Source organism: Lineus longissimus, chromosome 5, assembly GCF_910592395.1.
Source record: "Lineus longissimus chromosome 5, tnLinLong1.2, whole genome shotgun sequence".
NCBI classification, from domain to species: domain Eukaryota; kingdom Metazoa; phylum Nemertea; class Pilidiophora; order Heteronemertea; family Lineidae; genus Lineus; species Lineus longissimus.
In genome coordinates this window covers 11,348,585-11,370,045 of record NC_088312.1, presented here as the reverse complement: position 1 = coordinate 11,370,045, position 21,461 = coordinate 11,348,585, and the positions used below count along the sequence as shown (strand labels likewise).

The following is a 21,461-nucleotide window of genomic DNA, read 5'->3' as shown; positions in this document are numbered from 1 at the left end:
AGCAAGATAAAGTTACACAAAGTCGCCGATAGGGGTCTCTCACATCTCACAGTACGTCAAAATGATTCACGCTTGTACAAGGAATATATTCAGTGCAGAATCTCATATGACCCAGGGCCCTTACAGTGGATATAAGTCACCCGAAGATGGCCAAATTAGCCCCTCTGCTCCTGCCTATAGTCCCCCTTTAACACCCAATTGGTTGTGACGGGTCGCTTTTGTGGCGCTGCAGATTGACTTTCTGATTGAAACGTTTCCTGCATTGGTTGCACTGAAGCCTCATTACGCCCGTGATGCAGACGTCCATGGACTTTTAGATTGCTTCCATCTGTGAAGTGTTTACGACAAACTAGGCAGGTTTGGTTGATGATGATGTGTCTGGTAGGCTGTTGAACTACGTGGGGGACTCACTCCACAATGCTTACAAAGAGTTCTGTTGATCTGAAAGGACAATTGGCAAAACGGAAATTAATAATTGGGCTCAATTTTGGCCATCTTGACCCACTATGTTCCGAGATTGCTAAATTGTTCACCCCAATCCTTGACATTTTCCGCCTCGGAAGCCATTTTTTTGGCCCAGGGAAGTAGTTTGTGGAGCTTGATAGTGGTGACGCAAACGCATGAGAGTCAGGATGGGTTTTGGCAAGTGTGACCAGTCCCTGGTTTTGTACATCCCCTATCCTGTGCTCTGTTGGCTTGTTCCAATACTTCAGGATTTGGGTACCCGCATCGACTGCTTGTTTGAATCCAGATAAAGCAACAATGATGGGCAAGCGGGTGTGACTGATCATTTTCCAAGCTATTCCCCAGTCTCATCACACCGGAGAATCAAAATACTGAACTACGGGCATCAAGTGCCAAGTCCAGGTTCCAAGTCGTCTGGTATTCCTGAATTCCGAGTCCCTCGAAACAGCACGCCCTTCCTTCAAAGACGGGTTAAAGTTCTAATTCAACTTGTGCATTCAGATCAAGGGATCTTGGGGAACATGATAGTTGAAATTTCTCATTAAAGGTTCCGTCCGATAGGCGCAATAGGTGAAAAGCTTTTGATGTTCATGTTTGTTTGCGATTTTTTGCTTCGTCACGCCGGCCAAGCAGAGATGTGGTGTTTGAAATCGGCCCGTAGCAGGCCAAGTATCACTAGATCTGAATATATGCGTCCGTTAAATATTACCTAATTCAGGCATGCCATGGGAGAGCCATTATTGCAAGGAAACCATAGAAGGACTCGGAATACAGGAATACCAGACGCCTCGGAACCCGGAGTTCAGGATTTCAGTTCTCTCAGGGTGGTCATTAAGTTCCTGCGATCCCGTGGGGGTCTGTAAAGGCGGTTTGAGGGAGCAAGTGGTTTGAAGTGAATTCCTTAGTGTGGCATTGGCACTACCTGTGGTGTGTGTAGTCAAGCCTTTGGCTTCAATGCTCAAAACTCCACTTCTGGTTTCAATATCAGATGCTTGCAAAGTGGATACCTCCAGGCACTTTCAAAGGGCTAGGCACGTCTGTCCTTTATATGGGACATAAGAGAGGTTTCTAGTACCTGATGCTACCAAGTTTCAAGGGACAATATAGGCAGCAGCTTGGCAGGCAAGATAAAGTTACACAAAGTTGCCAATAGGGGTCTCTCACATCTCATTCATGCTTGTACAAGGAATATATTTAGTGCTGAATCTGACATGACCAAGGGCCCTTACTGTGTATACTAGTCAACTGAAGATGGCCAAATTAGCCCCTCTGCTCCTGCCTATAGTCCCCCTTTAAGACCTCATCTGCAAGTGTACAGAGCATTTCCTGAGGAAACCAGGGAAATGTTTGCTTTAGTCCATCCAGGGGCAGATTTCCACAGGACGGGTTGACAGTAGCTGGTGGTGGACTCCTCCCAGGGCAAGAAAAGACTCTGTCCCCAGGCCAAAGCAACAACCTAAATTGGTGCCAAAGATTAAGACACTCCCAAGAGCCTTGAAGTTTCTCATAACAGACTCAAATGCAAAGAGAGACAGTGCCGTCTGGTGATGTACAGAGGAACCGAAATTTGCTTAGACGCTTTATGTAGAGAAAAAATTGAAGAACATAAAAATTCAACAATAATCTTTTATTGTTACATCATGATAAATTCACATTCTTCATTTGTATTTTATCTACAATTCAGTAAACCGTTCCAGGTTTTACATCTCCGATCTTAAACAGCTAGTGGCAGGAAATAACGCAGTTTAAACTCATTGTCAAAGCAAGCAGAAGTTTTCACATTTCCATATATCTTTGTTACAAGTGCATAACAAATGAATGGTTTTATCTTTACGCTCATTTTCAGATCCTTCTACCATTGCACAAGTTACATTAATTGAGGTAGTGACATATATGTTTAGCAAAGTTGAACTTTATACAAGGGATCCATTTCACAACACCTTGGTTACATTGTTTTCAATGTTGGATTAGGCCTCGTTTAAAGGCCAACGCTGTTCGTCAAAAAAATGAAATTGTAATTGAATTTGAAAATCGTCAACTGCGTAAACACACACTAAATGTAAATTTCACCATTGCCATTGTGTAGACCTACTATGAATACCAAGTTTCAACGAATTCGTTTTCATAATAACTGCACTACGGCATTGTGAATGAGTGGATTTCTATTTAACTGGACCACAAGTAATTACAAACAGCGTACGCCTTTAAGCTTCAGTGCACATAGTTTTGATGTCACAAGTCTATAACCACTTGGGTTGGCATATATGGTAATCATTGTCTAAAATTTATGTTAAGGGGAAAAATTACATAACCCTTCAATAATGTTTGCTATGTTGATATCAAAATGGAGGCATTGGTTGTCTCATGAAACATTCCTTTGGATGCATGGAGCTGTGTCTTCTCTCCCAAGCTGGTAAAGTACTTAAAGGGGCATGCCATTCGTAATTACTTGTGGTCAAATTAAATAGAAATCCACTAATACACAATGTCATAGTGCAGTTATTGTGAATACAAATTTGTTGAAACTTAGTATTCATAGTATTTGTATATCAGTCTACACAACGGCAATGGTGAAATTTATAGTTAGTACGCATTTCCGCAATTGGACATTATGAAATTCAATTACAAATTCAAAATTTTTAACGAACCGTGTAGGCCTTTAAGGTTCTGGCTCCATTTTAGTTCCACAGTCTCTGTGTTTGGTGAGATAACCAGTACCTCACTTCGGTATGAAAGAAAAGCAAGCAGGAAAACAAGATAGACCTAACAGTATCCATCTGATGATCACAGAATAATGGATCTAGAGTATACCATTATCACCAAAAATACACCACGGACAAATTTATTGACAGTTCATTGTTCACAACTTACAATAGATATACAGATGAATATATTATTTTTTTCACATAGAGTCTACAATTTTAATCCTAATTGTAACACTCACAAGTGAGGAACCAAATGCCATAAGGGGGGTCAAGTCACATTTTGTCCATTTTGAGAAAAATGGCAAAAACACTGAATTTATTTATTTCCACGGCCCTTAAAATAGTACATTCTAGTGCCAATAGTTTATTTTATACACTTCACTACATGCTGAAACTTGTGCAGAAAATGTGCGGAGGGCCATCTAGTGTTAGAAAAAGTTACTAACTTAATTCTGTCAAAATGTGACTTAGCCCCGGTATACACCTTTCCAGAAATGGGGCGCTGGTGTCCGAAATAGTGATGTCATAAGGGGAAACTAGGCCTTATGGTGGAGGGACAAAGGAGATAGTCATGGTTGACCAACACACTTGAATGCCTTTGATGACGGACAAGGGGGAAAAGTTAGTTCCAATGCAAGCCACCAATTTCGGGAAGCATGTATAGCATCTTCCTAATCACAACACTGAACTCTGTAACAACACATTCTGATGGCTATTGGTGCCAACTATTCAATACATCTCATTGTAACCATTACTGGTATGATTTTCAAGGGAACGAGTGCGAGGCTACCAACTCCAGTGACGTGCGGCAATGCTAGAAGTCGGTCAAACTCAAAGGCAATGCCCTGCACTGATTTTCAGGAGATTTCATATTGACAAACTGATTGTACCATTTTCCACAAACACCACATTTACAGTAGAACCTCTCTATTAAGGACACCCTCTCTATTAAGGACACTAACTTTGGTCCCAAATTGGTTGTTTCCATTCAATTTGACCTCTCTAATCAGGACACCTCTCTATCAAGGACAGCACTTGTCAGCCCTCAGGGTGACACTAAAGTGAATGGTTTTATTGTACATTTGTATATGTTTTTCCATTAGTATTGATCATCATGCGTCAGGACAAAGACCATCGGTGGAAGACTACATACCATATTTGATACTCTTTACATAAGAATTCATTAAGTAACAGTGTACTTTAATAGTAAAGTGTTCTGCCGCATGCATCAGTGACGTACATGAGGGCTCCTTGAAAATTTTTACATATTATTATCCAAATAATTATATTCTACAACGGGTGAGGTAAAAAGAATAAGTAAACTCAGAGTTTACACTAACACTATTAAACACTAACCCCATTTGTCCCCTTGACAAAGTGTTGAGTTACCCCGAGTTAACCCGAAGTTAACACTTCTCGGAACTGGAGTTAGTGTTAACCCAGAGTTAACTCTGAGTTAACCAGAGCATCGGGAGTTATTCAGACAAATTTGTATTACGAATTGCATTAGGCTAACACTAACCCTTAGAGGTTAACTCTGAGTTAACACTTTTGAGGTCAAGTTTCAGAGTTAACTAGGCAGTAATGTTTTCAGACCAATGATTCAAGCTGTGGCTGGTTTTCGCCATGAAAATTTCCAAAGGACCACCCATCTTCAGAAGAACCACTTTACAAGCAAGTCTCTGTCTGATCGAACAAGACTTGGAGGACGCAACCGCAGATTATAACACATTTTGAAATGCTAGAGACGGCTGGAGTTAACTCAGTGTTGACCGAGTGTTAACTTATAGTGAACTCAGTGTTTACCCAGTGTTTACTTCAACCATATTTTTTCTGGCTCCAGTTAACACAAACACTAACCCTGACACTTGTGTTATCTTAGACCTTTGACCTCACCCATGATTGCGTCTTAAAACACATTTTATTCACCACAACAGTTGACTGAATGTACTGAAAACGATCTCTACCCTACCCATGTCTGTCCATGCACTGATTTTTCATGAGATTTCAAATTGCCTAACTGAATGTATCGTTTCCCGCAAATGTCACATCTATAAGGTCTTTCATTAGTATGCGTCATCATATGTCTCGACAATGACCATCGGCGGGAAAACTCCATCCCACACTGGCCGCATTTATTTTTCTTTGATATCTCGGTGAAGTGTCGGGCTCGGTGTATGCGGAAGAGGGCCATGTTGTTGAAGTTGAGGTGACAGACCGGACAAGTGATCAAGGACCCATCACATTCCTCAATGCCGGCAGACACCAACTGGAAATATAAGTGAGGCAACATAGATAAACTCTTCTTATGAAAATGTTGCTCTCTCGGAAGCTGCCCTGAAATATAATGGAACCAAATAATTAACATGTATAGTCAAAGAACATTCTTCAAAACTAGACATTAGTCTCTGGGGGTCGTCACCAATTTATAGGGACCATGGATACAGAATCTTCACATGGCCATAATAGGGATTTCAAAGACTCTAGACTGATATACAGTGTAGCCATTCAAAACTGGCTTCAGACCCATCCAATAAACAGCAAAGTATACACAAAATGAATTTCAAGGGTTCAAGGAAACCAAGACCACCAGCCCCCCAAAAAAGAGCTATGGCAAAAACACTACTTCAGCAACAATCGGGTTCCAGTGTCGTAGAGAGACAACCAGCGTTGAAATCAAACGAAATGTAAGTCCGTATTCATACAATGCTTATATACTGTACAACTGTACCGTCTTGATTCACTTCCCTGCCAAATCCAGAAACCTTTCTGTAGGAACCATGGAGCGCACATTTGGCATTAATCCCATGCCGACTTACCGGCAGTGAATGCCAATCCTAAAGTCTCCTCCTTTCACCGCTGACACAATAGGGTGGGAAGTCCGTCAGACACATACAAATAAACAGGTAGCCAATGAAATTGCTCGACACAAAGTAATTGAATGATGGCCTGAATTGATAGTGCCAACCTCAGAATCAGGTTACCCTTCTTCTATACAACATGCAGTGTGCATTTGGGTCAGGTCAGCATCCCTGGAACTCTTACTCATTGAACACCTGGTCTTCCATTCTGATATCTTTCAGTGCGTGTCTCGTGTGACAACCACGAGTGAGTGTAATGTTAGTGTTGTTGCGACATGGACGCCTGGGAAAGGAAGGGAATGCAGGGACACTACCGATAAAGTAACAGCCCTTCTGACGGCCGATCAGGGGGGAGTTTATCGGCGGTGAAGGATGGATATACGCGTAACGACGGAAGATCGGCATGGAAGTGGTAGTGGCTGAACCTTGAACCAGTGCTGCCATGGCCAACACATGGTTTTGGAAAGACAAATGATGACAAGATGTTTTAGGTGATGCATTGCTGTCGCATGTATAGTTTTCGACATGTCACTTGCTATTCCAAGTTATAAGGAATAGTGACATTGTACTCACTTTCTATTCCAAGTTATAAGGAATAGTGACATTGTACTGACGGTTTTACAACCTCATCATTTTGGCTTCAAAGGCTGTGTTCAATATGGCGTAATGGGATCACAAGAACATCATAAATTGCATACTAAGCTAATCAGAGCCATCGTTACTTTACAAAATTGCACATTTAATGGTGTTTAAAATATTTCTACATCTATATTCTACAGCTATATGTCTGTACAGTTAATCTTCAATGTTCTAGATTGAAAAGACATTTTCACAAACAATTAATCTACAATCATCCAACAATGACTCTACTTCAAGCCTATTTCATATACTTTGGTGAAATTAAATTTGCACTCAGCAGTTTCACAGATTACACATAGCCAAGTGGCCGTTGTCCTCATCAGTTCTTTTAAGTTACAAATCAAATTTTTCACTTTGCTAAAACAAACAAAAACACTCCATTATAATCTCACTTTGGTTTTTAGAATTCAGAAAAAAATACTAGCTACCAATAATCATTTTGCACCGTACAAATTTGGAAAAAATATCCAAAATCAGAGGCAATCCTTATCTGAATATCAACACATAAAAAAATATGAATGACTTTCCTTGATGACATATCAGGACCCTACTGAGTTCTCTGTAGACACTTCTCTCAATCGTTATCAAGATTGTTGCGTGTCTTGCAAACTGGAATTTTTAGCTTTCATATAGTGCACACTAATCTCATCAGAAACAAACAGTTTCTCTGTGAGGCGTTTTATTAACTGGCTAATCCTTATCAGCTCGGTACAAACAGGAGTCCCTCTGGTGGCGTAACAGGGTACTACTCTGGCGGAACCTTTTGCCGCATTTCAAACACTGGTACGGTTTCTCTCCGGTATGTATCCGCATGTGAGCTTTAATAGGGGACTTCTGCGTAAATCCTTTATTACAAACTGGACATTTATACGGACGTTTTGCAAGGTCGAGTGGACGTTTAGTCTGGTCATGGTCATGCTCTCGCAAATGTACAAGTAAACTATTTGGGAACTTGAACCACTTTCCGCAAATCCTGCACGTGTTTTCTGCCGCCGCAAAATGCACAGGTGGATCCGAGTTTTCATCATCGTCCTGGGTCTCTAGCGCGCTGTAGATCAGCTGGAAAATAGGAAGTCAGGATGTAAGCTGTGTTGATTGGCATGTTTAGGTTAGTATTGGGAGATTATCGATCGAAATTCTTTCTCAACTCTTTCAAATGGTTTATCAAGACAAGTGTTAGTTGCGTCCGCATGCATAATCTATCCTGTTTCGTTTTTCACTGAATTCCAAGCTGTCCCTGAAAAAAAGTTAAAACAAGTTGACGCCATGACATGTCACATATGGTACTGGTCTTTAAAGGACTACATGCCATGTCACATGGTACTGGTCTTTGAAGGAATACATTTTTATTCATCAATAAATCAATTGATTTTTTTTTTTATATACTGCAAGTGAATGGAAGTGAAAATCACTAACACTACCAGGTCCATGAATCACACCATAACATCAATATGACTGAAACCTTTATCTATATTTTGAGGACAAATACAATGTAGAATATAATAAATTATATTGCAACAGCTAGTACATCTTGACCCGCGATGTTTTGAGATCGCTAAATCACTCATCCAGCGCTCGTTAGTGGTGACGCTAACGCATGAGAGTCAGGATGCAGTCGGTACAGCCACATGTAGAGCAACTGTAATGAGCACTGGTTCTTATTCCAAGAACTCACAGTTCAGAAGAGAGATCGAATGTACAGAAGTCCTTGTATTATATGAGAAAATGTGACTTGGCAAGTTGAAGACACAACCAGGAACTGAGAGCTAAAACTGCCCAAGTCCATGGGTGTGAAGAATGACCTGTGCAGTTTGAGTTGTCAGTGCTTGACTGGACTAGGAGCTGCTGCCACCTATGTTCAACGATAACTCACAAATGATTACTTTTTCCCCCAATGATAGCAAACGAGAAGACACCGAGACATGTGGGCATTAATGGTTTCCGATGGAAGATGTCACAGTAGGTTGTCCACAGGACACCATACAAAATCAAGACCTTCATTGTTCAAAGCAAGTGGCAGAATGTCTCATCATGTCTAATGAAGATAGCTGAATGGATTGTCACAAGTTTCAGTGCGTTGACTGCCCGGATCTCTAGCACTAGATTGTTCACTGGCCCCGGTGGGTCTGGGACAGACCAGTTCAACCTGGTCAAGTGAGCTCAACCGTACGTGTTCCTCGCTCATTTCGATGCCATGCGCGTGGAGGAAATGAACCCCCATTGTTGAACGTCTGCTGAATAACTTCATGCATAAACAACACTTGAACGGGCGCTCGCCAGCGTGTGTACGAATGTGACGCTTCTGTGCCGAGCTCTGCGAGAACGATTTCTCGCAAATGGAACATTTAAAAGGTCGATCGCCAGTGTGGATATTGAAATGCGTATAGAGCGTTGAACTTTGTGAGAATGCCTTGTGGCAGATGTGACACGTGAATGGCTTTTCTCCCGTGTGCCTCCTCATGTGGGCTATCAAGCCGTGCTTGGCGGTGCTCTCATGATCACAGATATGACACTTGAATGGCGGGCCCTCAATATCCTTGGGTATCGTATCAGTTCTATATTTCATCCCCTTTGTCAACTGCAAAAACAAAAATTGGTTGGTTCAATTGCCAGTACCAAAATAACGTAGGGGTTTTTCTTCTAACTTCTCAATGCAGTAATTGAATCTACAAAATAAGTTCAAGGCTTTACATCACTTTCATCTGAAATGGGCAGCCAACCTTATCCCCCACCCCTCGGATTATCAAGTCTGAAATAAAATTATCTCTGGTTTTCGGATGCCTTATCATGTTACACACTCGGACTATATGCTCCCAAAGTTTGATAATTATAATACAGTAGGTAGTGGTCCAGGATATTCAGACTGATATTGTTTTTTTGCCATTATTGACTTGCATCCCTTTTTTTTCTTCCTGGAATCTATCCATGCAAAACTTTCTGATATCTATATTCTTTTTGATATCTTTTGTACTTCAAGGGGTTAATAGGGAACTGCCAGTGAATCAAGAAAGTACACGTACCTCCTACACAACAGTACTGCTCTAGTGTCTTGAATACACATACCCACATAAATAATGAGGACCATTAACAACACGTAACCATGGAAACACTCAGATGTAATGGTACTGTCAAGTGTACCTGTCTAATGCAACTATGAGTGTAGTATACAGTACTACTGGTAATGCAGGAGAACCGGGCAAGATTGGGGCTGAGAAATCAAGGGAAAATCTGATCGATTGGACTTGGAAAGTGGTGGGAATGGCTTGGATATCTGAGGGTGACTCATCTTTAGTAGTGCACTTCACTCATCAAGTAAAAGACGATTTGAAAGATGAAAGCAAATTACATGTAAATTATTTTATTGATTCGTCCTTTGTTGTCATAATCATTACAACAATAGTATTGTAGTCCGTGTGCAATCACGTAAATACTGACTTCATATTAAACTGAATCAACGAACTCAATCAGTAGTTGTTGCATCCCTTCAGAAATGTCTTCTTGAAGACATCTTCTGGTAGGAATAGGAAATGTACACCCTCAGGACAAGAGGGATAGGTTCAATGACACCGGTGTCATATCACTAAAGGGATCTTATCAAAATACAAGGAAGCTGAAAAACCATTTTTGTCTTCGGGGAGGAAGGGTTCAAAAGACGTACAGTGGAACCTCTCTTAGCAGACACCTCTCTATTAAGGACACTAGTTTTGGTCCCAAATTGGTTGTTTCCATTCATTTTGATCTCTCTTGTCAGGACACCTCTCTATCAAGGACAGCACTTGTCAGTCCAGAGGGTGTCCTTAATAGAGAGGTTCTACTGTGTATCTTCTTTGTCGGCTATTTGTTTCCTCTCGGTTTCCAAGGTAACAACTTGAAGCAGACGGAACAGGCACTTCTTTCACTTCGGGAGGAAAGGGGCGTGAAGGGAGAGTATTTTTGACTCTTTCAGCTTCAAAGCATTTTAACTCGTTCACTGCCGCCCCATTTTTTTGAGCGCACCGCCATTAACCAGGTTTTGCGTTTTGCTCCACTGCCACACCACGAGTGTAGGCCATGAGCCTAGAGCACACCTAGTGCATAATAAACACACTAGAATAAATGTATATCCCATGATACTTTACAGAACGGAAGCGTATTCACCCTTGCCAGTCATTTGCAATACATGGAATATTGCATAGACTGCTCCGAATATACTCGTACCTCGGCAATGGAGCAGGAACCAGCTTTCGAGTATATTCGTAGCTCAGCAGCGAACGTGTTTAGAAGATCCTTTAGAAGAACAGGTAGTAACACTTTCACAGGGAAAGGGAACTGCGCTGTTGCGGTACAGGACGATCGTCAGTGTAGGCAAGAAATCAAGAGGCTGTGTCTGATGACAGAGCCCTCAATTCTGTTAAGTTGTGGTCAACAGCACTCTCTGGTGAACTACTGTCATGTGCTGATGGAACACTTCAGCATCGAAAAATATTTCGTGGCAGAGTTCGCATTCAACACTCTCCTGCGATGCAGCCATGGGAGGCCAGTCATAATCAGACGACCCGAAATGCTCTATTTTGGCCAAATTGTCCAAAGCTTGTGGGCCATGCTGTCGTTGAATGTGTTTTTTCATGTTGCATTCCTGTGAGAACCAACATTTACAAAAGGTGCACTTGTAAGGTTTCTCTCCCGTATGCATCCTGCGGTGGATATCCAGCTTTTTCTTGCTATTACAGAGCCGACCGCAATCGGAACAAGACCATGCGCGCACTTTCATGTTTGGGAAGTTCAGGGAGAGTGCAGTGTAGGGCTGAAAATGTAAAACAGTACTGGTCAGTTTCAGGAATGGGAATGCCACTGCGCACCTATTTCATATTCGTCTGAAAAGATTTTTGAACGAAGTTGAAATCCCTTCATTCGAAAGAAGACACCAAAATACCTAAATAGAGCGTTATCAGGGAGAAAAGAAAAATTCCACGTGCAATATGTTTGATATCTACCGAATGATTGGCGATTCCTATTCCTGAATTCTGGTGCCATTGTATGCATGCTACTGCAGAGTAAAGTGAAATGTACGGGGCGAAAAATGGTTGTATCCCCGTCCCCCTGATTATTTTCGGTGAACATGAACTGAATTCAAAGCGATATTGAAATCCCATGCAAAATCCTTCTTGAGCATGTCATTTTAAAGTGCTCCCAGTGGCTGTAGCCGCTTGATATCCAGTGGCCTTCACATGGCAGTTGTGGGCTAACTGGCCTGGGGAGAAGTCTTCACAGAACAAACAATACATAATACAGTAATACGTATGTTTAATATATACAGTAGAACCTCTCTATTGCGGACACTCATGGGACTGGGCATTGGTGTCCGTATTAGAGAGGTGTCCTTAATAGGGAGGTTATGACATTATTGACCAATAAGTGGATTCCTGTGTATGAACATGGGGGTCGTAAATTCTACATATCACATATTCCATTTAGGAGGGGGAGTTTCGGTGAAAACAAATCAGTTTAAATATTTAACTACTTGAATTAAAAATAATTTGATATCATTTATACGCGCATTCGAAAATTAGTTCATTGCGATACCTTATATGACATTTCTAGTGTGGGTAATTTTACATGCCAACATTGATATTAGCAAGTTGTGTCTGTACGCTACATAGACTGCGTACATCCTTGATAAGTTGTATAAAAGCTTTTGATTGAGCTACTACACAGCATGCTTTTCTGTGTAAATAAAGCACAAATCAAACATGAGTATGTCATCAGCTGTATTATTCACATGAAGACTACCAATTTTAACCCTATATGGGCTCCTTTTAAAACTCACTAAACAAAAGAAAACATTGTTTGAATTTGAAGTGCAAAAGCTTGTATCCAAATAAAGTGAACGCTTCACATGTTGAAGCTTCAATGCACTACCAACACTGTAGTGTAAAACCAGAAATGCTTGAGCCTTTTATGGGGACTCATCTAAAGAGATCATTCGATTGCATCGGGCATCGGGAAACAAATCCATTTCACGAGGGAATATCTCTCCTCGATTTCTACATTGATGCTGTACATAGAGAAACAAATGCAAACTGCATGTACTACTGAAAAACTGTCAGGCAGCGATTTTTCCGAGTCAAACATTTGCGCTACATGAGAACTTGTGCTATGTGTGTTTCCGTAGATGCAAAACTAAACTGTATTCGTTGCTAAAACATAGTCCACAATGTAGACATCGACAAGGAGCATTATGATGCGTCATTGCATGAGTAAGCAAATCGCCTTCGTCATCAAATACCTGTCCACACTGTCGACATTTATGCACTTTACACGTTTCATGTGATTTGGAATGAACCTTCAAACCAGCGGTGCTACTGAAATTACGTTCACACACCTCACACTTATAAGATTCCGATATTGGATCATGTGATTTTAAATGATTCTTCAAACTACGCAAAGTATCGAAACTTTGCAGACAGAGTTCACACTTATAATTGCCATGTTTTTGTTCCAAATGTGAGGATAATCCCTGAGAAGTAGAAAAGCTTAACCGACACACTTCACACATAAAATAACCATGTCTTTGTTCCATGTGCGAGGACAATTCCTGAGAATTAGCAAAACTTAGCCAACAGAGCTCACACTTGTAAGTGATGGGCGATTCTGACGTCGGGTGATGGGCTTTTGAATGAGTCTTCCAACTGCATAAAGTTGGAAAACTTAGGCGACAGACCTCACACTGATAATTAGAGCCTGAAATCTTGTGTTTTAGTTCAAAATGCGTGGATAATCCTCGAGAAGTGCGGAAACTTTTACTGCAGATTTGACACTTGAAACCCAGAGGTTCCTCGTGTGTTTTCTTATGCGTTGTCAAAGCACGCTTGCTCGAGAAGGTATAGCCGCAAAATTCGCATCTGTGTCTCTTAGTGTCGGAATGGAGTTCCATGCAATGGTTTGTTAATTCGGATTTACTGTCAAACACGAGTCCGCAATATTCACACATACACGTGGTTACCAAGTCACTATCTGACACGAATTCATTACACATAGTAGTTACCAGATCGCGATCAGACACGCCTGGTACGCATTCATTTTGTACTAGTGATTTACAAGAATCCAACGGAACCATAAACTGCATAATGTCTGTTTCAGAACCTGTTATCTGCTTGTTGTTTTCTAGCGCACACAGCCTAAGATGCAGCCGGAAAGACTCCTTGCCATTTCCACATTTCCCACACAAACTGCAGAACCAGTCGTGAGAATCTGCCTCCTTCACCTGAGAAACTCCAGGCTGAAAAGGCAAAATAGGAGGTCTTTAAATTCAAGTTTTTGACATTAAGTTCCAAATATAATCATCAGAAGGGGGATGTCCTAATGTCGTGTAACATCACTAAATGCCTTGCATAAATTCATCTCGACTTTGCTGCTGAGAGATTTCACTACAGTAGAACCTCTCTATTAAGGACACCATTGGGATTGACAAATGCTGTCCTTGATAGAGAGGTGTCCTGATGGGAGAGGTCAAATTGAATGGTAACAACCAGTTTGGGACCAAAACTAGCGTCCTTAATAGAGAGGTTGTCCTTATTAGAAAGGTGTCCGCTAAGGGAGGTTCTACTGTATACTTATTATAGATTACAAGTATTCCTCTGTTAAAATTTGTCGCTAGAACAAAGGGTTTAAATCCACAAGAAGAGAAATTCTGTATGTAAGGAAAGTTTGAGCCATGACTGAGTCCTGTAACATCGGCATGATGAACTGTATGTAACTGGCGGTCATCGCCTGCTGTGTGTCTGGAGATGACAAGACAGACTAAATTCATTGCTCAAACATAGTTGGCACCATAGAGATTAACAATATGATGGGTCATTGATGGAATAATAAATCACCTTCAGCAGCAAACTTCTGTCTTTGGCATTTATCAATTTTATGCGAGTTGCGTGATTTTGAATGAACCTTTGAATGATGAATTTTCAAACCGACTGTCTGCCAACAAATCTCACACTTTTTCGCAGAACTTGAAGATTCTGAAGCTGTATGCTGTGCTTTTTGACTGTCCAAACCATTAATGGTACTGAAACTAAGCTCACACAAATCACACTTATTAGAAGAAGTATCATGTTTTCTTGCAAATGTGAAGACAATCTCTAAGAAGTGTGGTAAGTTTTTCTCCAGATTTCATTTCACACTTGAAACCTCGAGTCTCCTCGACCTCCTGTGTTTTATTATGAGCTGACAAAGAACGCTTCCTCGAAAAGTATTCCAGAAAATAGTTTGTCATTTGAGGTCCAGCACTGTATCAGACTAGTTCCTATCGGGATACTTAAAAGACTGGGTACACTTCTTGGCTGAGCTACATGTACCGGTACTCATATTTGGAGATGTTTGGACTCGCTTGTCACCACACTGTTTGACCTGGGTGTGGATAGACAACTCGCGTCGACTGGCGAAGCTTTCCCCACAAGGAGTACAACGGTACGCTGCCACCTTCCCTGGATGGTACACTTGAGAATGATAGTTCAACCGGCCTTTACTGCTGAAATCTTTCCCACATTCCAGACATTTATGCAGATACGGAAGATGGATTTTCTGATGCATATTCAAACAGCTCTCATTGATGAAGCGGCTTCCACATCTACCACACTTAAAAGGGTTGGTATCGTGAACTCTGGCATGAGACGTTATCCCATAATGAGTAGCAAACGTTTTTCCACATTTGTCGCATTTATAAGATTTTGAACATTCTGGCCCAACTTGTTTTGTTTCGACAACAACAGACTTCTGTTTACCATCAGGTCCCATAGTTATTATGAGCGCAGACTCAGTTTTAGGAAAAGGTTTGTTTTTCTTCTGGCATTCCTTAACATGAGACGCGAGAGAAATTTTGTTGGCGACGAATTTTGAACACAACCCGCACCACCAGACGCCAGTCACTCCATCTTCCAGTTCAGAACCCCTATTCTGAAAAGGCAAGAAGAGGACCAAGTCAAAATTGGATGTCAATCTAAGGTTTTGAAAATTTACTGAAGGATGCCTTCATCACAGTGCATGGGAGGGTTGAAATGGTGTTACAAAATGTCAAGAAGGTTATCCATGTTCCTTAACAAGTGTATTCTGGAGTTTGGAAGATGATTACAACACAAATCTGGGATAAATACATATCTATACAGGCGACTGGTGAATTACGATACATACTGACAATCAAGTTTCTCCTGAAAATACCATTACCAGTGCATTGCCTGAGAGAATATCCTCACATTTTAGACAGACACAAGACATAGGTTTCTACCTCAGTCAGAATGCACTGACCACGCATGGTACATATTCTACATGTGCAGGTTCACATTCATGAGTTCGCATGTCCAAATGTTAATTTATACCCTCTAGTCTTTATGATACCGGTAACACAAGGTTTGACTCTTCAAGCATTTATCAGTTTGATGTCTGGTCGCCATGTGACGTTTAAATCCAGAGGCATCCGAGAAAGCCTTCTCACAAATATCACAAGTGTAAGGTTTCTCCCCAGTATGAATACGTAAATGTCTTGTAAGATTGGACTTCAGTGAAAAGCCTTTTCTACAGAATCCACAATTGTATGGTCTAGTGTGAGAACGGGCGTGAGAAAGGAAACTTTGCTGGCTACTGCAACGTCTGCTACATATCAGGCAATTCCATGTCTTGTTTGCAATAGAAGGTATCTGACGCGACTCGGGCCAAATAACAGATTTCCTACTTCTATTGGCCTTAGTTACAAACTGAAATCAGAAAACAAGACCAGGTGACAGAGAGTGAGATGAGAGAAAAGATTTATCAGGATCTCTCCGAATCATTTTGCCTTATTATAAATATTCTCCCTATTCCAAAGAGACTGCTGTACAACTGAATGACAAATACACCGCAAAGCAAACCTATAAGGGTTCAAGGCAATAGGTACCACCATTTTGGCGAGAACCGGAAATCCAAAATTAATTAGAACTCCTTCCAAATGAAGTGAATGCCCTTTTAAAACCTGGGAGGCTGTTGGCTGGAAAACAAAGAACTGACTCCCACCCTTCAAATGAGCATTCTCTACGTTTTGAATGAGTTTTAATTGCTTTTAGATTTCAAGTTCTAGCCAAAATGGTGGAATCTAGCATCAACCCATAACCAACAGAACCCCACACGAACATGTACACTACGTTGTATCGTAGATTCATACATCTGCAGGACCTTGACATGTTGCACCAACAATGAAAACTGTAATAAGGGGATTGCCATGTCACTAAGAAGAAGTTCCGAACACAGAAAACAGAACTGAAGACTGCCAGAATCTCAATGACAAAATGGAGGTAAATCTGCCCTAAAATCACAAACTGTGAAGTGTGCTGTCGTCGTGTTGGCACCCATTACCTGTACCAATCAAAACCTCTGTATTAAAGCCGAGTGCAAGTAATGCCAGGAAGAACATGTAAATGTCATCTTTGAAAGTTTAGAAATGAACACCGTTGCCAACAGTTCCAATCAGAAAATTGCGTATGGAAAATTCATAGCGATGACTTTTTGTTTCTATTGCTTTGATTGATAACGACAAAGGCGCACGAAATAGTGGGGTAATGTATAACTCGTACAAAATTCACCCCTCTCCCACCCCCCAAGTTCAATTTGTAGCGGTTTCTAATGACAGGGCCATGTTGCAATATTCCCACCAAGATGGACGTCTCCTCATTTGTCTTGACTTACATTTGTATGTTTTATCTATCAGTTCTCTGTAAGTTTATCCCTAAAACCATTCTTGAAGGAGTTCAGTATTGTTATACATAGAAGCACATGTTTGTACTATCTGAATTTTATTGGCTATTGGACGGAGAGTGTACATGTACAAATCATACATGTGACGGAAAGTATGTGTAACACCACTTCATGACGATCTCAGATCTGAAATAAATAGCTGGGGCGGGAGAATGTCCTTCAGATACATGTATGTATTTCCTCTCTGATCAATCACAATCCCATTCACATCATCAACATAAGAAGGGGGGCAGCATGCAGGGATCATCTTCAAGGAATGTATCTCAATTCTACACCACTCTATTGGTTAGTGTTTCAAACCATGCACACACACACACACTTTACATTTTTATACATTGACATGTACCTTGTGAAAATTTTATGTATGATAATGCATCAACATGCTTATAGTATCGCAGCATAGCATGTATCATCTCCATTGATTGCATAAAAGACAGCGTTGCAGCCATGTACGGTTTTACATGTAAGATGCTCCCACATAAGGAGATGCAGATCATGTCACAATGTACATGTACATGTACTATGTATAGTTGATTAAGCCAAATGTAACTTATTGACAAGTTGGCTACTTGGCTTTAATATTACTACCATGATTTTTAAACATCATCTTATCTGTCCACGGCATGTCACAATAAGATGCCTTTCTTAGCATGCAAATAATCAATTTTCAAAATCTGTATGCACTCTCTTTCTTTTCTTGAAAGGAGTCAGTTCAGTCATCAGCCATGTCTGTGATCCGTTACAATAAGGCCTCACTTCTCTGGTACTTGGCAGCCCCTATTATAAACCAATGCAACGGTGATATATATCCGATATGTATGACTGGGAGCAATACAGGTGTACAGGGCTCTACAAGTTGTAAGCTTTTTCTCTCCAAAGAGCTTTTTCGTTACGAACATGTATTTTATTTGGAATTAATGTAGACAATTGACCAAATTGATCAATCGACCTCATTGTGACATGCCATATTCAGGCCAGTGCTGAGAGCTTGCTGCTTTTTAGATTCTGGCAAGATCCGACTTGAGTACAAATACAACAAAATCTTTTTAATATTCATTCCTGGAGAGGAAGATGTCACAAACCGACAGAGGCAGAAAAGTCGACCAAAAAATCCCTACTTAACAGTATTTTTCTCACTGCGGAGACAACCACTTTCAATTCAGGATCCAATATCCCAACAATAAAATCTCATTTTTCGGATGGAGACTACATGTAGATATTTCAAGATCTGGTCCTCAACATAAGTAACCCCCCCCCCCCCCCCATGCACAGCAAACTCTCAACACCAAGAAAAGCTTAAAACAGTGATTCCTACCTTTTCAGCGCCCTCTGCACCAGGGGGCATTACAAGTGCGCTTGTGCTCGGGATCGGGCCTGATATCGGTACAGGGCCCGGATTACTGTCACTGGTCCCTGAGCTAGGGGTGCCTGGCATCTGAGCAGGGATTGTCAGATCATCAGCTAGTGAAGTGTTCAGTGTGTCATGGTCTGACACTGTTAGTGGAAAGAATACTTCGCTCTCTTCGGCGGCTTCTGGTTCAACTTTTATTCTTTTTGGACTCATAACAGTAAATTTTTGTGATTGTTCATCATAGGAAGAGTCAGAGTATTTAGATTTTCGGTCCAAACGATCAGTCGTCTGCCACCGAAATCTCTGGTCACCTTCTTCTTCTTCCACCTTGAAATCGACACCGCTCGACGAATCTGGAGACAATTCTTGGGCTCGCTGTTGAGGTTCTTGTGTTGGTGATTGGGACAAGCTAACAATGTTTGAGATTCCGAAGTTGTCTGGTTCCAAGACGGAGAGGTCAAGAGGTGGACTAGGCTCTTGTATGTCACTCACAGCTACTTGAGATACAGTGGAAGATTTCTGAAAAATACAGCAGTTCGTATTCAAATTTCTTTTGAAAAGATATCATCTTTTTCATTATCTATTTTGTCGAGTGTTTGTTTATATCAGTAGAAATCAACACTGTACATTCCAAATCTGAGTACCAAGTGAGCTTCTGCTCATCAGTGAGAGCAGAAGCTCACTTGGTACTGAGAGAAAAAACAACTTTTGATAAAAACCTGCCAGATACTCAAGCCAGTGAGAACATCCATCACTTCACACATCAAGCAATGAGAGTATGGAAATAGGGGCTGAAAAAGTTGCAATAAAATAAGTGGGTCATGAGAGTAAGAACTATTGGTTCCATTTGACATATTATTACCTTTTTCTCCTTATCACGTAAATGTCTTTTGGTAATTTCATGTGTTTTCCTTTCCAATTCATGTGCCCTTCTTTCCAACTCCAACTGATCACGGAGTTCAGTGTTTTCCTTCATCAGCTGATTTTGCATCTTTTTCATTAGACTGTCTTTAATTTGAATCTGTTCCTCCTTTATACTCAAATCAGACTTATATCGATCCAAGTCATTTCTGTATCGCACCATATTCGATTGTTTTTCGAGAAGTTCACTTCGTAACTTTTCAACTAGTTCTTGATTGCAAGTCAAATCTGATTGTACACGCTTTAACATTTGTTCATTGATCATGGAGTCTGACTGCACTTTGTGTAATTGTCTTTCTTTGTTTGTTATCAACTCCTGCAATCTAACAACCTCATCATTTCCAACATCAACAACAGGTTTCATGTCTTCGAGCTGCTTTTTACGAATACTGATCTCCCGTTCCGCCATTTCCACAGCATTTTCTTTCACAGTCAGTTCCGCCTGATACTGCGTTAAAAAACTGAACAGGTCAGCCCAGGCTTTGGTCAGCACAGCTCCCTTAGAATGCAGTTCCATCTGCATATTATTTGTGTTTGCTGCCGATGCGGCAGGACTACTTTCTTCCTCTTGCGACTCCGGCATGGTTTCGTCTCTCATCATCACCAAAAGGTGGCCAACATCCCCCTGAAAAATTGGTGGAGAATGACAAATGTGGCATCAGAGACACTGATAAGATACATGTACTGTATGCCCAGCCCTTAAGGATCCATGGACCATGGGATTGGTAGGCCAATGATCCATACAATGTTATACACACTTGGAAGTCTGCCCAACTAACTCCAATGATGAACGACCCACCCACTAAAAAAGTGAGAGTCCTGACAGTTTTGTGGCTTCATTTCATTTCTGTCTTCACTGGCTTTTTCTTCGAATGTTGGCTTTCGGCATGCGCACTGGGGCTGTCTGTGCACAGGCCCCTGATCATAGCTCCTTTCATGGCTTATCCCATTGTTTAGCCTGATAATCCTGCTGACTAGGCTTCAGTTCAGGGGCCTGTGCGAGCCTGTAGGCCTATCTATCATGGTCTGTACTGTGGACGTGGTCAAATCTTCAACTTTCAAAGGGGATAGCTACCCTCTTACCACAATACAGGTACCAGCTAAAAAGCACTAAATGATGAGTTTCAAAATACAATTGGCAATACAAATACTTTTCATTCACTTCAGTCACAAATACATATTTGGGATGCATCATTTCATGTACATTTGTAGGCCTAGGGTCGAGATGAGAAGCTGATGTTTAACCGGCTGCACATTCATCTTCAATGGCTTGCTCGGTAATTTTCATCACATCAAAGGAAACCTAGCATACCAAAGCGATCGAAAAACAGGTTTATAGCTTTCTTACGCACTTTTATCAGGGTTTAAATCACAAATTTGGTATCAACATTTTAAAATTTTCATTGTTTTCAAAACGAGACGCGAATGGGAAGTGGGAAGTGGGATGCACTGCACCTGCCATCTAGCGGCCACCAATTCACCTAAACGTCACAAGCGTGGCCTCGGACCAGTGCCCAAGAAAAGAAAATCACAGTAAAACCATGGAGGTATAAATCTTATTTATACCTCCATGGTAAAACTTAGTGGATGTACATTTTTTATTAAGAGAACTTGGCGATACGAAACATGGTGATAAGAAACACGATCGAGCACACACATCCAGGTTCATATGGTTGTACTTAGGATTAAGTAGGGTTGTAGGAGCGTAGACTACAATGTGAACAACATCTTTACCCTCAAGCCTTTGATCCACTCTGCTGTCCC

General features: G+C 41.1%; 1 protein-coding gene across 9 annotated transcripts; it reads right to left on the bottom strand.

Moving 5' to 3' along the window:
- Window positions 1-327: 327 nt before the first annotated feature.
- Window positions 328-21,129, bottom strand: LOC135487867 (zinc finger protein 287-like). 9 transcript variants are annotated; one of them, XR_010446896.1, is made up of 5 exons: window positions 21,050-21,129; window positions 19,639-20,322; window positions 18,741-19,295; window positions 14,527-15,598; window positions 13,815-13,928 (listed from the first exon to the last, which is right to left on the bottom strand). XR_010446896.1 is itself a non-coding variant. In XM_064772018.1 (4 exons), the coding sequence occupies exons 2-4, from the start codon at window positions 20,296-20,298 to the stop codon at window positions 340-342; spliced, it is 1,317 nt and encodes a 438-aa protein (XP_064628088.1). In that variant the 5' UTR covers window positions 20,299-20,322; window positions 21,050-21,129; the 3' UTR covers window positions 328-339. The 9 variants fall into 9 exon arrangements, 8 of the variants coding, with proteins under 8 accessions (XP_064628088.1, XP_064628087.1, XP_064628086.1 ...); XM_064772018.1 differs by lacking the exons at window positions 13,815-13,928; window positions 14,527-15,598 and adding an exon at window positions 328-441; XM_064772017.1 differs by lacking the exons at window positions 13,815-13,928; window positions 14,527-15,598 and adding an exon at window positions 4,608-5,439.
- Window positions 21,130-21,461: the final 332 nt, after the last annotated feature.

Excerpts from the sequence above, each read along its gene's own strand:
- LOC135487867 (XM_064772010.1), bottom strand. The coding sequence starts at position 20,298 with ATGATGAGAGACGAAACCATGCCGGAGTCGCAAGAGGAAGAAAGTAGT. Across the intron at positions 19,296-19,638 it reads TACGTGATAAGGAGAAAAAG|AAATCTTCCACTGTATCTCA; the intron begins GTAATAATATGT and ends TGTATTTTTCAG. Across the intron at positions 13,929-18,740 it reads GTGCAGAGGGCGCTGAAAAG|CCTGGAGTTTCTCAGGTGAA; the intron begins GTAGGAATCACT and ends TTGCCTTTTCAG.